General features: G+C 43.6%; 1 protein-coding gene across 2 annotated transcripts in view; it reads right to left on the bottom strand.

Moving 5' to 3' along the window:
- The window catches only part of CFAP20DC (CFAP20 domain containing), a 2,832,435-nt gene that overhangs the window by 2,723,450 nt on the left and 91,309 nt on the right, over positions 1-17,676 (bottom strand). The window contains exon 2 of one of the 2 annotated variants that reach the window (XM_069643752.1): positions 10,369-10,439. In XM_069643752.1, the coding sequence (XP_069499853.1) occupies positions 10,369-10,389 (21 nt within the window). In that variant the 5' untranslated portion in view covers positions 10,390-10,439. Of the gene's footprint in view, positions 1-10,368; positions 10,445-17,676 lie in introns of both variants that reach the window. The other variant, XM_069643753.1, reaches the window with a different exon arrangement.

Raw genomic sequence — 17,676 nt, 5'->3', positions numbered from 1 at the left:
ACCCAAAGGCGGTGGGGGGGAGCTGGGAAGCCACAGGGTGAGCCAACAGAAACTCGAAAGCGGGGTGAGAAGTGATTAACCCCAAGGCGGGGTGAGCCAACATAAATTCGAAGATGGGGTGAGTCAAGAGAATCCCAAAGGCTGGGTGAGCCAACATAAACCCTAAGGCGGGGTGAACAAGGAGAAACCCTGAGGAGTGGTGAGAAGCGAGAAGCCCCAAGGTGGGAACTGCAAATAGAAAGTCTAGGCGTGGGGTAAAGCACTGTAATGGTGCAATTAAAGGCTACCACACAAGCTTCTGCCCTATCCCACAAAACCCATAAATACGAAAAGGAACACCGATATGAAAGGAAGTACAGGCTCAGAACAGTCCTATGAGTGAGCAAACTCGAGCATCATTGGTGGTGCATCTGCCATAAAGAAACAGATAGATGGCGTGACCCAAGTAGGGGCAAAAGAGCAGTGTGCACAACTAGAGTGCAGTAGAATGCACGAGCAATGTGCAGTAGGTAACATAGGATTAGGGATAGGGTACTGCACAGACAGCTAAGGGACTCACTACCCCAGCAGGAAAGAAATGGTATATGTAGAATTAGGTTGCTGAGTACACAGTCAGGGATTTGTATATGGTGGCTTGCACATGCAAGAGAAATCGGCAACATAGAGGCGAAAACAGCAGACCTATCGCCATTTGCACACAGGCTTGAAAATCAAGCTAAGGCCTTAGATCCAGGGAATGCAGAGGTCGGACAGGAACTAGTTAATTCAAAAATCCGTGCAGCCTCCAGTTAAGTAGTTTAAGAGAACTACGGTTAGAGTGAAAGGGTGTCCTGACTACCAGGACGAGATAAACATTGTGCAAGACATAAAAGTGTCCAGTCATTAAATCAATGTGTTCAGTGAGCATGCACGCATTCTTGAAGTCCAGGAGCAGGCCATTATTCATGCCAAACCACTCCATAATGAACACACATACAGCATTTCGAAGAAGTCATGGAGAGATGGCACACACATTGTAAAAATAACAGAAGCTCGAATAAAAGGCACCAATTCAATCTTCAGACACTGGTCCCTTCACACGTGATCCAAGGCTCTCACTTTCAACCCCTGCCAAATTAGATATACACCTGCCTGCTCTCTAGAACTGACACACGACAACACTTCCTGGAAGAAAACACCACGCGGAACAGGCTTCAATGCCTTGAGATAAGATAAGGCCACCTTTACATTGGGAATAAAGCGAACATATATTCCTCCCCACCACCATGTGTTTATCCAGGTGTTAGGCAGAATCCTGTGCAGTTCCCTTGGGGAACACTGCAAAAAGATTAAGACTACAGGAGCAGCAGTAAACCGAATTGGTAGCAGTCTGCACCACCCAGATGTACCTGGTAGCTGTGGCTGAGCAGTCAGACTTCTCTCAAGAAGAGTAGGGCAGTATGCAGAGTATACACAATAGGGTTAAGACACAGTAGAGCAAACAAACACTGACCAGAGCTTTGTATAAAAAGTATATAATTATTTATTTAAAACACACTTTAGACAATACACTAGCATTGTCAATGAAAAGTAATCTAAAACACAGTCAGGTAAGTATACACACCTCCCTTGATAACTAGCAGACAAGTCAGGGTTAAAGCACAACTATTTGTTAAGACAGAAGTGAGCACTTAACCTAGATGGCACTCCAATAGTTTAGGTTAAAAAGGGAGAGAAAAGGCAGAGCATAAAATAAAACAGTTCCCAACACTTTTAAGAGTTCAGAGCAAGGGGAGAAAGGCAGGTTATACTGTAGAGCCAAAGTTCATAGGCCAGGCCCACTTTAAATGGAGCCAAGCGAAATGTGCCCAGGATCACACGGTTTAAAGTGCACTGAAAGTCTTTGCAGAGTGTTCAAAAGAGGTTGGGGCGAGTCAAAAGATATAGTTAGAAGGCCTGGAGCCAACCCAGTTTAGAAGCCAAGGATTTAAGGGTCACCTTTAGCAATCTGTAGAAAGGGAGATCAGGCAGGATACAGTACCTTAAAGAGAAAGGAAGCTCCAGCGGGGGCAGTTGTTCCTGGCAGTGGTTGAGGTTCGTGGTTCCGACCAGGGGGAGAGAAGATCTCGTCGAGGAGGAAACGTGGAGGTGTTGCACTGCACAGGGATGAAACCAGCTGCGGAGTTCCCGATTAAAAGGTGCAGTCCTTTTATTCGCGGTCAAAAGTGGTGAGCTTGGCTATCCAGCCGCCGGGGTGCTTGGCACGGGCGATTTGACCAAGTGGAGAAGCCCGCCAAAATAGTGGAACAAAGGGCTCGACCTTGGTCAGAGTTACAGAGACGGACACAAACGCCATTTTAGAATGGAGTTCTGGCAAAAAGACCCAACCGGTGATTTACTATTAAATAAATAAACCAGCGGTATCTTTAACATTGCACCAAAAAGTGGTGCGTTTAAAATCAACGGGAAAATCCCATAGAGAATATTCCAGAGGAATATTTTGCGTGGTAACCACTGCCACCAGCCAGAAGCTCGACGAGGGGGGACGGGACAGTGCCACCTTGAAAAAAAGACCCAGGGGCAATCGAATTACCCCTTACCAGTACTTCCACAATATGATGGTTTCTACTGGTTCTGTTCACAATTTTGGACTAGTAAAGCCAATGGTGACTTTACATGCCATGGGAGACAGTAGTCAGTCCCAGGGTATGGAGTCTATGTTTGGGGGTCACTGTGACGCCTCTGTAGCACTGCACTGAGGGTGCTGTGTACCACACATACAGAAACACAGATGATACCCTATGGAGTAAAAAAGAATCCCCATAGCCCATAAGCACATAACAAGTCAAGGACATACCTCAAATCATGTCTAAGAGTGGGAGTTAAAGAGTCTCACACTTAGCAGGAGAAAAAACAAACCCCAAAAACCCAGCAAAGCTGCTGGGGGACTCACTAGGTTTGGGAAATTAGCCTTATAAGAGAATTCTCCCTAACACCAGGAATCTTGGCAGTTTATTAAACATTTCAAGTCTCCTAGGTTGATGAGCAATGATCAAACAATGTGAAAAGTCATGCTTATCCTGTGTCCAGGTAGAATAGCGCCAATCGGTTGGATGAAAAATTAATGATGTAGTCTCTCTTTATCCCAAGTAGAATAGGCCCTTGGAGGAGACATCAGATAGTTAGCCGCCAGTTGCCATACTTACCTCTGTTTTTTATGCTGTTCTGCACTTCATTCATGCCTGAATAAAGCTCAGGGATTTCTGTGCAACTTCATAGTCCATACTTTTGAGTATTGTTTGTATGGGCCTTGTTGAAGACTTCATCCACCTCCAACAGCACAGAAGCCCCAGAGTGGGGATATAATCCAGAGGACCCGAGTGGGAAAAGGAGCAAGGAAACAACCCCACAGTGGGGGCACAAGAGGCAGACAAACTAAACTGATAAGAAGGACAATAACTGGAAGGACATTCTGTGCACATGTTGGACTGCATCTAGGGAAGGAACCACCAGGGTGGGAGTCAGAAACCGGCTATCGTCCCCTTATCCAGGCAATGCCCCAAATCATGTTTTTGTTAACTTGTGTATTTTATTTGTAGAGTTGGGGAAATAATGCAGGTTAGACTAGCTTTCGGGACAGAGGACTTATTTTAAGTAAGACATGCTGATGACCACCATTTAATGTATTTGTTTTCGGAGCAGGGCTTAAAACTGTAGGCTTACGGATAGCTTAGACCTTATCTTTTTTAGTACAAAGAATAAAGAGTGTTAAGACATCATGTCTCCTTGTTTGACTCCTGATCCCGACTTACTGCAACAGCAAACATGTGAGCAGATGACAGATTCCTTCCAAATAAAGAAGGTGCCAGAAGAAGCAAGGCTTATGGAGGGCCCTGGCTAAATTGCTAACCAGCCAGTCTATTAAATTGCAAATGAAGACATAGCAGAGACTCAATATAGCAATACAATTCCTTCACCCATCCTGGATCAACCCCATCTCCAGCTAAAGTCCACAAGAGGCTCCTCTGGGAATACCAATCAGGAAGAAATCACCCCATCCCAGCAAAAAGAGGGACAATAATATAGATACCAACCACTGATAGAATGGCGATCAGGTGATAAAAGTGTGTCATCCCTTCTCAACTCCTTCGGGGCGTCCCAGCTGACAGCGGAATAGTGAATGGTGAAAACCGGTCCTTGACTGTCCCGTTTGCTTCTTAGCCTACACTTTACTGTGTCCTGCTACTTGTCTGCAAGTACCCTTTATTGCTTGTTCTCAGTTTTACCCTCACAATGCACTTCTCATGATATCTCTTCCTTTCTCTTCTGCTCAGAACCATCACAACTGTCTCCCCATCCCTATTTCCTCAACACCACCTCTCATCTCTGTCCACTACTCTTTCTATTAACAAACCATACTGCAACCCCAACTGCCATTACACATCCTATTCTGACATCTACCCCCCAGTACCTCTTAATTTCTCAGATTCAACGTCACTATGCTTCTACATCTCACTATTGCTCTTTGGAATGCACAGTTGGTGCAATAAAACCCCCTTTACCTACGACTTCTTCCTTTCTCATTCTCCTTCTCTTGACCTGATTACCCTTACTGAAAAATGTATCTCCCTCTGACTCTGCAACCCTTGCTGCCCTTCATCACTCTGCCTACACCTTCACTCCAAACTTCTGATCCCTCCTACTCCCCTATCTCCTGCTAATTTTCCCTCATGCGAATTCACTATCTCCACAATGACTGCCCCTATTGCATACAGATCTCTCTATATGTGGCACCTGGTGTAGTAGGTCAATTCTTCAACCACATCATTAATCTTATTGAGTCTCTCCCTCTCATTCACCAAATCATTGGTGACTTCAACCTCTCCTCTCTCTCTGCTGCTCTATCCACTAACTATTTACGTAACCACTCACTCTCTTCTGTCAACTCCCTGCCCACCCATTCAAATGGAACCTCCCTTGACCTTATTCTCATCTCCTCTCAAGGCTCTGCCTCGAATATCTCCACCACGCCTTTTCCAACCAATCACTCTATTGTCATTGCCTCAATCTCCACTCCAGCTTCTTCCGCACTCTCTCCATCTACTGCAACTATTACTAAGCGCAGGTTTCCCACCTCTAAACTCCCTGGCTACCTCAGTGGCACTGAACATGTATTTGACATAATACCGCCTGATATTAAATATTGGCCTAAGCACATTTGCATCGCACTGTAATATCGCAATGATTGAACCTTAAACAGGCTGGCTACGCCGCCATTTTGATTTGTCCGCCATTTTGTTCCGTGTTCAGAATTTGTGTTTTCGGCTTCAACAGAGCAAGATGAATTTTGTGCTGCTTTATGATGTTAACAAAGATAAGACTGTTGAAATTGCTAAAGTGGCTTGTTTATCCTACACTGAAGAACCTTGAAGCTAGACAAAAAGCTGTTCTAGTCAGTAATTTAGATACCATCTGTCCCAACAGTGCCTTCCCCGTTCAAACAGCATAGTAAAATAATGAATAGCTGAACCTGCTCTACTGCAGAGATCCTTGTTTTCTCTCTTTGGAACTAACACACTTTAAGCTCAAGAACAAATGGCAGACAAATGTAAGCGAGTAAAATGAGAAATGTTACCTTGTGTCTTGTGTTTGGAAAACATAGAAATTCTTTTATGGAAAACAGCAAATTATGCAAAGATGTTTGAGTGCGAATTAGTTAGTTATGTATTACATGAAGAGGGGTTGGACGATTTGTCCAAGGCTGTGAAGAATTTGTATAACTATGTGTACTTTTGGAATGTTCAGGAGTCTCTCATCTCACGGTGTCTGCTTGCACACATTGTGAAGTGTTGAGAACCAAGCAGCTGCTTGTCTGACAAATACAATTGTAACTTAGACCTTGTGACTATCGTATTTCTATTATGTGGAAGTAAGCCTTGATATTTTTAATCTTTCAACACATATCACTCTCCTCCTATGCTGAACTCACTTTTCCATCTACTGAAGAAGCCTTCACTAATTTTAACACTGCTCTTTATGTTCCCCTCTCCTCTCACTACCCTCTAACTAAACACACTCCTAAATCCTCCCCTTCACGGCACTAAATTACACCTCTCATCTGCACCCTGGAAAAAACTTTGCCCCGAGCACTCCTCTGATCTCCAACTCCTTCTGGCTGCTCTTCAAAACTATTCCTCTACTGTTGGCTCTACCAAATGCTCTCTCATTTCGTCTCAAGCCTCCTAACCTAGGCACCTTCAAAAATCTCTCAACTCAATTATATCACTTCTTAAACCCACCTCGATCTCCTCTACTTTGTCTGCAAATGATCTTGCTCTCTATTTTGCATCTAAAATGTCTACCATTCACAATACTGTCACTAATTACCTTCTAGCGCATCCTCCTGCTCACTTTTCTCCCCCCACTCCTACCCTTCTCTCCCACTACTATATCTTCCTTTGCCACCCCAACTATGATTAGATGATTGCCCTACTCCTCATGGCTAACCCTGCCTGTGTCCCCACTAACCCACTGTCCCTGCATATTGTGAAGCACAGAGCTCCCAGTGTTGCTCCACATCTTACTTCCCTCTTCAGCTCCTCTCTTGACAATGCCACATTTGCCCCAGCCTATAAGACAGCTACTGCCAGCCCTCGTTTTAGGCAATATGGTCTACATCCTAACTGTCCTGACCACCTTCTCCATGTCTCTCTTTTACCATACTATTCCAAAATCTTATAGCGAGTAGTATTCAAATGACTCCGTGATTTCCTTGACGCTCACAACCTCTGGGACCCCCTTCAATCTGTGTTCCGACCTCTGCATTCTACCGAGACAGCTCTCCTCAACATCAGCATCTTCAGCTCTTCCTCTCGGCATGCAAACCTTTCATCTATTTTTATTCTTCATGACATCTATGCTGCCTTTGATAATTCTGGCCTTCTCTCTACATTATCTCTCATTAGAATAAACAATAAAGCCCTCACTCCGTTTGCTTCATACCTTGCCCCATACACTTTCAGGTGTCCTGGAACAGCCTTACCTGCCCACTCACCCCCTTACTGTTGGAGTTCCCCAAGGGTCTGTCCTTGGTTCACTTCTCTTCACTCTCTATTTCAGCTCTTGGTGCCCTAATCTCCTCTTACGGCTTCTCCTATCAACTCTTCGCTGACAACACTCAGCTCTTATTTTCATTTCACTCCGTATCCGACGAGATGTCAAAAATTTCAAATGGTCTCTTTGCCATCAAATATTGGATGGCGTCTTATTCGCTCATGCTCAACTCCACTAAGACTGAAGTTCTCTAATTCCCAACAAACAGTATATCTCTTCCTCTCCTCCTCTTCTTCTCTGCTCTCCTGACTGCCTTCCTTACACTGGTTCCGCTCGTAACCTTGGTGTCATCTTTGGCCCATCACACAACTTATCTCTCTTCATCTCCAAATCTGCGACTGCCAGACTCAACCTCCTCAATACCAGACAAATCTGTCATCTCACTTTCAATACTGCTAAACAGCTCCTCAGTCCTTTCTAGATCTGACTATTGGGCAAGTCTCCTCTATGGCCTTCCAAACTATACTTTTTCACCTCTGTTCCTCAACTTTGCTGTCTGCAGACTTTTCAATCTTTCTCGCTTTATCTCAACCCCCTCTGCATGTCACAAGATTAGCTGGCTATCTAGGAAACAAAGGGCCAAGTATAAACTGCCCATCAGCTTTTAAACTATCCATGGACTCACCCCACCCTATCTATCTTTTCATCTCACTCCATACTCTCCCCCTTGCTCATTAAAATAATCCTCAGCTCACCTCATTGCCACCACTGAAGCTCCCTGTGCCCCCTCTTTCACTCTTCTCACTCCCATACTCTGGAATGCCCTTCCTCTCTGTCTCAGTACCCCTCCAACTCTACCACTTTTTAAATCCAACCTTAAACCTTTCCTTCTATATGAAGAACCTGTTTCCTTGCACTCTATGATACTGCATCACCCAGTTTCCTCTCTCCCTACACTTCATAGACAACCATACAGCACTTTTCACTTTCTCCATCTTCCCGTTCCTATGTCATTTTGTCCTGTCCTCGTACCTGGTTTATGTTTTCACCATCCCCTGCAACATCTGGTCTTCAAGGCACATTCGCTTACCCCATTGTAAAGGACCCATATCCTCTGCTTCGATATCAATTGTAAATTCTGTAAGAGTTTCTGTGCCAAACATGCCTTGCTTTCCCTGGGATTTTTTTTTATACAATTTGATGTTGTTCATCCATCTTTATATTTGGTTGTTGAACGTGCACACCAATGCCCTATCAGTCACTTCCGACGAGCACTCAGACTGTCAGAAAATTGTACAATTGGTGATTCCAATGCATGCATGCTGTTTTGAGAGGAATTCACTGGTACCAACTCTGTCTTTAAGATCCACTAGTATCATTTTCAAAAGGTTGGTTATTTACTTTTCTACTTCAGCTTAAAAGTCAATTAATACTCATTTCCAAAAATATCTAGAAAGATCTAACAAAGCATAGACTAAATGCACCCAATCACACACTCTACTGTGTATGCAGGCTACATACCCTATTTTGTGTGTCCCAGATGGACTCTGTAAATAACATTTTAAGAAATAACAATCTTGTTTTCAATCTTATTTAGAATTGAATACACACCTAACACATGGTCGTTAACACAGTCACTAGTTTCACCACATTTGCATATAACTGCATTGATTAATGTCCCTTATCCTGATGTTTAATCAGTCTAGTTGGAACACCGACCCTAGGTTTCATTCCCAAGGTTCTAAGGTTTAATATTCTACTAATTCATGGAGATGGCTGGGGTCACAAAGATTGTTCTTGGGAACCATCAGACAGTTATAAGGCTAGGTCTGCCATTTCACTCTCGTTTTTGTGATCCATCTGAGAATCCCTCAAATGGGAAAGGGAAAGGCTTTCTTTTTACTGACTGGAGGTGTAGAAATAAGCTGAAGATCAGCCCTCTCATCTCATAAACTGTACTGTCGGGTAGCAACTAATAGATGCAGAGAAACAGGTGAAAATAAGAGCCCCAAGTACTGTTGTATTAGATGGCCCTAAGAGTCAATACTGTGTAAAGTTCCATAAGATTGGGCTGCAGATGTGATAAGTGCACTGTTTGGACATTGCCAATGGTCCCTTTGTAAGGTAAACTGTAGGCTGGTTGTCTGATTGTTGAAATAAGCCTGTACCTCAAAAGATAATTTCTCCCATCTCCAGGCCGAGTAAAACGAAGAGGGATGGGTGTAGCCCAGACGACGAATGTAACATCCAAAAGTGGTTGGGGGAATCCAGTACAGGAAGCAAAACAGCAAGTGCCTTACACAGACAGATTAACATCAACTTAAACATTATTTTGGCCACTAACTTGGCATAACCACCATCTATTACCCCAAAACGGAAAACATCCTATCCTAATTTAACTCTAATGAAATAAAGACTTTTAAAATAAATAAGTGCTCTCTATTTTGAACACTAGACATATTTGTATCATTTCACCAGCCTCAACATAAGCTTCCCGTTTCTCTCATCACCTACTCCAAAGTGATAAAAAACCACTCAATGCATAAAAGCCAGGTGCTTAGATGCATAGGTGGTTGGGCAAACTAATCGCTTTGGCTTGAACCTCTAATAATGTTTTACCTGGTCGAATTCTACAGTACCTGGAAGAGTTTGTACAATATTCTTTTTCAAATTATGTTTTATTATTTTAAATGGTTCATATTTCTTTGTACATAATATAGAACAATATGAACTTATCTCAACCATCGCATTCATAACGGAAAAAGACGAAATAAAAAGGGGAGAAGAAGAGAGAGAAAGGGAAAAGCAAAACACCCAGAACATATAGATGCAAGTGAGGGGTCAGATTAATTAAACCTAAGGGAACAATTGTAAACAACTAAGCATAAAGGTCACTAAACACACCCAAGATGTTCTCATATTTATGATGCTGATCCTGGCCATGGAAAGTCACTCTCTCCCTTTTAAAGAGAAGTGACAAACTCAGCAGCCAATCATCAACACAAGGGACAGTATCACTTTTCCAGAATTTCAGGCTGTCTCTCTTGGCAACCAATAATGCCCTGTACGCCCAAAAATGTTTTTCCTCTGGTTAATACAATATCAGAGGGAAGTAAGCCTAATACACCAATAAGCGGGTCCCGTGGAAGGGATAGGTCTAAAACCAAATCAATTCTCTGGAAAACACCATTCCAAAATAATTGAATTTTCCTACACAACCACAACATATGGTGCCAACACCACTTCTGCAATTGCCCACAATTAGTATTAAGATTTCTGCATTCATTTCATTGTTTACATTTGTAGTCAGTTATTTGAAACTTAGGGTTACTGTACCTGATATTCATTTTTAAACATATCTGAAGGAAGTTCCAGGTAACGGGTTGTAACCAGTCTTTTGGCCGATACTGCTCTAGAAAGAAGGGGAACACAGAAATGGTTTCATTGAGAGCACTATAGACTGTATTAAATAGTTACCAAAGAACATTCTAAATGACAAGTGGCAAAAGGCCCAGTATATATGTGTTACAATATGTATGTAGGTCCAATGGAAATGAATCATGCTAAAGGAATTGCACACCATTATACAAGAACAGGATTGGTAAAGCCAGTTAGGTTGGCTCTTAACTGAGGAGGGCAAGGGTTACAATAGAGCATCTTGCCTTCTCCATTTACAAAGCCATATACATGAGCTACCAATGCTTCTTTTTGTAGCACCCTATTTAAATAATGTCCCCCCGACCAGACCTTAATATTATTTTGAAAACATTAATAAACATTGTATTAGAATTCTATTTCACCCAAAGACATAAAACAAATACTATTCGTATAAGGTACGGGTACATTCTAAAAATATATGTATTAACACTTGAAAAATATTACTTAGGTGTCTGTATCCCCCAGCAGGACCCTAAATATTGTTTTAAACATGTAAATGACTTTAAGCTATTGATGGGACCCATAGAAATAGTATTGGCCATCTCTATGGGGTCAGCAGCGTTCTGAAAAAATATCCATTAGCACTTCTTAGCACCCATCACAGATCAACTGATTAAAGCCATATTCCAGCTAGATATTCCTTTCGAAATGTGAAGAGTGCTTCTACCAGAAACACTACACAGATACTAATACTGAACGGACCAACCCGATACAAAATAGGTGATTTAAATGGATAGGGATTCAGTCGAAAAGGTAAGATGTCCAATTGAGTGCAGAGGCACATAAGAACATCGAAAATGCACGATGCGGGCTAGCAGCGAAGTTCATAACTTTACCATAATATACGTGTATTTAGCGCGCAGTGGAAGCAGAAGGAGATTTACATGGGATGATGCTGGGTGCTGGCAGGATGATCCTTCCATGTCCAAGATGTGTTGCTGAACAGTGCCAGAAGTGAAAAGGAGCTATAGTGCTGCATGGATAAGGGCAGAGGGAGTGCCGCCAAGGAGGCAGCGGGAGAGGACGTTGACCAGCGTGGATGAGTGCGGGATAGTCCTGTGGATAGATGCATAGACCAAGGGGAGGAATTTCACTACATAATTCCCTAGGTAATTTCCAGTGTGTGCTTTATATTGTTGCTGTTTATTTGACATAAGGATTAACCTCGCTAACACACTCTAATCAATGCAGTGACGTTCCATTCTTCAGCTCGAGTGTGCAGGAGCCTCTGCATGGGGCTGCAACCTTTGGCTCTCCAGATGTTTTAGACTGCAAATCCCACAATTCCTCCTCATTGGCAGTGCTGGTGAGAGTTGCAGTCCAAAACTTCTGGAAAGCCAAAGGTTGGAGACGCCTGCTTTAAAGACAGGGGCAACACTCGTTTTCCATTCCTGTGTGTTCCCACACGCATTTAGTTTCCCTCCACTAGTGCGAGCTCAACCAGCCCATGATCATTATCAACAAGATAGAGTTGTCAAGTCATGTTAAGATATCCAGATGTGAACCGCTGGTGATCTTTTCTTCAAATGTAAATTACCACTTTTTTTATTGAGAACAATGATTTGGATTTCACATTTTCTGTCTTGAAGTATATTGACTCATCTCGGAGAGTGGGCATTTAAGCGAGGGGCAGTTTCTAGTATCACAACTGGACCAGTAACTAATGTATTACAAAGTACGAGTGCGTAGCTTCCATGGGCAGCTGATAAAGGTATGATTAATTTCACTTCTGATTCCGGCCAGAGAAACACCACACATTTCGGTTTTAAAATTGCATTGCGGACAATTTTCCTATGATTTATTACTTCCACTGAGTTCGAGACACAGTGATTTGTTACTGCCTCTCTTTTCTCTTGTACATTAAAAATACTTAACATGGCTTTAATAGCAAAGTGATTACCTGCTATTTTTCCAAGAACATTGAAGTGTTTGACACTGGGCCAAATTTCTCGCAATATTACAGTGTAACCTATTCACTGCTCCAAGAAGTGAAATGAAATGATACGACGCGATCATTAAACAAGCACATAAATTAAGTTTTAATCATGGTGGATGCAAATGAAGTAGGAGTGGCTTGCATTAGATTGTGATTGCTACAATCATACAGTCGTGATGCTGAGTGTGCATTCAAATGCTGGCCATTGAGGTCATTTCATGCAGAAGATGTATTTTACTACTTTAGTTATATTAAACTCCAATCAATCAGTGACAATTCAGCTGAAGTTGAGGCATTAGAAGAAACTTTGCAATACTTAACAATGAGAAATTAAAAACATAGGGTAGTTAATGAAAAATCAATAAAAAGAAGTTAGTAAGGTGCAACTTGCAGAATAGTGGCATTCTCTTATTGGTTAATCCAGCTTTGAGAAGGTGCCGGCCCAAGATCTGCAACTAATAACCTTCATCCATACGTGGAGTCAATCAGTACAGCAGATTCTAAGATCCAGAACCCTGCAAAGCTTTGCACTAAACAATTTATTTCGTTTTACCTACCAAGTAGTGGTCTTAACCTAACTGGATGTAGATCGGATAGTCAATGGCAGGAGTAATACGTATGAAGAGAGATCCACAGTTCAACATCCGTGCCAACTCACAATGAAGCTCAGGCTATGAGATCTTCCGTCCTTCGAAGTGCGACAACATGAAAGGCCACCTAGGCATAGGAAAATAAACAACTAGACCGCCATCACGTCGACCCTCACGCCACCTGACACGTTAGACGATGCCCGCCCTTCACCTCCCCACCACCCGGTACAGCTGTGCCCCTTTGTATCCTACCCCACACTGTATATCTAGTCTGGTGTTACCTCTGAAAAACGCTCCGTTATGCATCTGTACTGCTCGATACCTCTGTAAAGTGCTCTGTTGCTTCTCGAAGCTAGGTCCATGCTCAATAAATACAATAATAATAAGAAGAAGAAGAAGAAGTAAAAAACAGGGCATACTCTTTGCAGCCAGCAAAATACTGATTGCCGCCTAAAAGGCAACAGACATTTCAAACTGAAGAGGGTGTGGAAACTTTGGGACTCATTATGCGTTTCGTGCTATTTCATCGAAAATACTGTCAATTTTCTTTAGCGCCAACAGCACTCGTTCAGGTGGTAAATGTGCCAGATTATGAACGGCAGGAAAACAGTGTTTGTTTCCATTCATATAGACCAATGGACTCCAACTGGGATTTGGAGGATTAACCAAATGCACTGATGCTGCATGTTCGTTGGAGGATAAGTGGAGGAAATACCTCAAACTAAATGATCAAGGCTTTTCCACTACTTCACCTCCAAAGTTGGACATTTGTGGTGCAGTAAAATTGTTTCAACGTGGCGGAAGCAGATTTACTAATCAACACAACACTGGCAATTATTTGTCAGAGACTGGGTGAACTATAAATGGGAAAAAAAAATGTGCCCACAACGAAGAGGTAATTCACTTGCAATCAATGATTTAGGTATTTTGACATTACAGACTGACACAAAACCAATATTTCATATTACAAAACCGGAGGCTTTTATTTTTAGCGTTCAGCCAATGGTTTTCAGACAATGTCATAGTGGACAAATGTTTTTTGTCCATTCAGAGTTCACACAAAATCTGACAATTAATTGCTAGTGATTTGCAGATTTGTAATAGACCCCCTAGAGCAGGGGGATTTCTGGTGTGGACTAAATATCAGATGGTGTCCGTTATATTACTGCTTAATACAAAGTTGCTGCCCACTCATCACTCATTTTCCAAGGTAGCAGATGTACTGTCACTTAACACAATATTTACTGCAAAGCCAAACTCGTAACGAAGCCCAAAGTTTCTTCTCGGCCCTGAAAATTGAACTCCAAGAGAACACTGGTGAGTAGCTGGGTGGAGTGGTTAAAATGTGAAATTCAGAAGTGGGTGATGTCTGAAATTCCACATTGAAAAGGGGGAAGGGGATTGGATGTTTAACATATTTTATTCATTCCATTTTATTTGAATTTGTGTACAGTCTGACCCTTCCCAGAGGTTCTCGAAATGCATTACAAGGTTCAAAGGTTGAAAAGGTAAAGAAGTTACTAAATGTTTTCAGGATAGGATAGGAAGAATATGATAGACAAATGGAAGCAGGGGAGGTGTAAAGCCAAGGTTATGTGTGGGGAAATAGGTATGTTTTGAGGCTCTAGTTTGCATGTGTAGAGAATGCTGGCTCACTTGTCTTGTGTTTGTGTGTGGTTGATGAGTGAATTTGTCATGAAGGTAAGAGGGATTTTTGAGGTAGATGGCTTTGAATACATTACAGTTCTTTGAAGGCAATTCTCTGGGGCAAAGGGAGCCACTGGAGATGAGCAGGATCTGGGTGATGTGTGAATGTTTGGGTAGGTGGACGATGAGTCAGGCTGCTGTGTTCTGTATATCTTCCACGGGGGCAAGTGTTCTGTTGAGGAGTCCATGGAGGAGAACGTTACAGTAGCCCAGTTTGGACAGAACCAGAACAAATGTTTTGTTGGATTTGGGTAGTGACGAATCGTCCCTGATTCTGGGGGGGGTGGGGAAGTATGGCAGGATGTTACCAGTGTGGTAATTGTCAGGGAATGTGGAGTTGAGAGATGTTTTTTTTGAAGAGGGGTGAGATTTGTCCCATTTTGAATGCAGAGGTAGTATCATGGAAGAGCCATGAATTGATGAAGTTGCGCCAATGTGCAGTGGGATGATGCAATTAGATGCAGCTTGTGGTGGGCATGTGTCATCCAGGAATTGTGCATGTTTTGTTTTATCAGTAAGGGTGTATTGTGTATTTATAGTTGAAGTAAACCATGAGGGAGTTGCATCTTGAAGTAGATGGGGGGGTGGAAGGTATGGATGATGGTTTGGAGATGGATTTGACAATGTTGACGAGTTTCTGTGAAAGACTCATGGCGGATATGAGTTCTTGGCGCTAATGGGCGACTTTGGTATTGCGTATGAGTGGGCCTACTTACAAGTATGCCGGTCTGGAAACAATGGTACTGGTAAGCCTACCAGCACTGTTGTTACCGACTGGCACACTGCGAGTCTGCGGGCAGATGTTGTCCCGCCTGCGCCAGGGTCAGACCTGGCGGGCGGAACGGCCACCGCCCACAGTCTTTCACGGAAACACTGCCAACGTTATTAACGGTGCTGGTGCTTCCGTCATCCCCATTCCCATTGAGTCCTATGGGACTCAAATGGGACTGGTGATTAACAATTTACTGGCGCCTGACTTCCGGGATCACCAGTGTCATAATCCCCTGGTGATTCCAGCAAGCCAGGTGCTGGTAAATATTGCAAGTCCGGCAGCAACCCGCCGGCAGCACCGGCAGGGTTACCACCAGACTTGTAACGAAGCCCACTGTTTTTTATTCGAAGCTGACAGATTTAAGTGGTGACCTGGTGGAGAGGCATTAGTCGTTTAGCCAGGCTCTTTCTAGGCCTCAGGCGTACAGCTTGATAGAGAGGAGGGAACTATTGAATAGTGGTTTACAGTGGTAGTTGTGGGTTGTTTGTGATTTGAGGGGCAATATTGTTCAGTAATGATGGTGATGATGGTGCTGTAATTGTTGATGGAAGAATGATGCATGCAGGCATCCACATGTCGGTCTAGCGGTGACAGGGAGGATGGTCAGGGATTTACTGTCCTCTGAGACTGGCAGCAGGGTGGAAGAGTCTTATAAAGTTGCTGTTAAAGGAATTCTTTGGGGGGTCTCGGACTGATTGGATTCTGCCTCACAGGAGTTCCAGGGTGAGCAGGAAAGAAAGGGCTTGCTCATCCCTCACACTTCTCCAAACCAAAACACAACGCAATCATAGAGGTAAAACAGGGGCAGTTAAAATATATATCTGCTTTGCCTTTTGTGGTAATGCAGGCCGAGGGCAGGCTATACTCCTAAGAGGTGTGTGAAGGTGAAGCAGTAGTGACCCAAACACAGTATCGCAGTCAAAATAGGAATTTCCAATCAAGGTTCTATAAAAATAGAAACACTTTAATAAAACATATCATCTTTAAGTAGAATGAAAGGGGATTACTGTACAAAAACCCACCACAGACGAAAGACAGGGAGGATGCAACAGCAAGCCTTTCAGCTTAGTTCCAGGGGTGGTAGGTAAGGTACTATGAAAAAGGATATGTTGGTGAAGACAGGGGCAATTGTGAACTAACCAGTCTTTAGGGCCAAGTGGACTCGGGGGCAGTTCAGTGTCACAGTACCTGAATTTGATTCTTGTTGGGCTGACATATCCAACCCGGGCTGAACGTTGATGTGAGCTGATCAGGCTCAGTCACGGGCACGTAGGATCGTGGAAGCCCTGGCAGCAAGCAGGCATCAAGCAGGTTCGAATGCGGGTGCTCAGTTAGGTTGAATGGCAGCGATTCAAGTGCTGCAGGTTTGGGTGGTCCTAAGAACAGTGCAGCGTTGGCCTGGCCGAGTCGGCTTTAGCCGGTGGCAGATGTTGTTGAGTGATGCTCCAGTGGGTTGAGTTGGCAGGCGTGAAGTGTCGATCAAGGGGGCATTGAGGTGCGGTTATTGAGGAAGCAGTTCTCGGGCTAGCGGGTTGAGCCATGTTGTAAACTCCGGATAAGGTCGGCGAGTGACCCTCCAGATATTCAGTTCGGTTCAGACACTCTGGGCCTGGCTGTTGACAGACTCTGCTAGGCACAATTCAGTGTGGGGCTGATAGAGATACAGTGCAATCGTTCGGCTGGTTAGAGGATTGCAGTTACCAGCATCAGCACCTCCCCTCTCATTCAGGACGTGGGGAACACAGAGCGACCGGTTCTGTGCGGGTGAACAGGGAGCTTCGGCTGATCTGGCCCTCCGGGTTGCTGCGAGACCTTCGCAAGGGGCTCAAGGACAGGATACTCCACTTCAGGGTCTACTCTTCTGGCACAGAAGATATATTGCAGATTGGTTGGTCCTGGTCCATAGCACTGGTTACTCACAATAGTCCCTGGGAGTGGTTAAAGGAGGTATCTTCATTCTGTCTTGGATGGCTCCTTCTTCACCTGCAGCAGAGTGCTTTGGACAATGCCACTGTCCCTAAGGAAGTCCAGGCGAGAGTCCCCAGAACCTCTCTTCGGCCTTGAGGAAATGAAGGTATTCTGCTGAAGGGGTGTGAGATTCCTTAAGGGCATAAGACCTCAGGTGATTGGTCTAAAGCTGGCCTGCTTTAGTGGACCAATCCCTGCTCCTGGCTGGAATGGACTTTGCCTTCTCGATCTTG

Source organism: Ambystoma mexicanum, chromosome 2p (assembly GCF_040938575.1).
Source record: "Ambystoma mexicanum isolate Mex_15411 chromosome 2p, UKY_AmexF1_1, whole genome shotgun sequence".
Taxonomy (NCBI): domain Eukaryota; kingdom Metazoa; phylum Chordata; class Amphibia; order Caudata; family Ambystomatidae; genus Ambystoma; species Ambystoma mexicanum.
The sequence above is the reverse complement of the archived record's forward strand: the minus strand, read 5'-3'. Positions and strand labels throughout refer to the sequence as shown.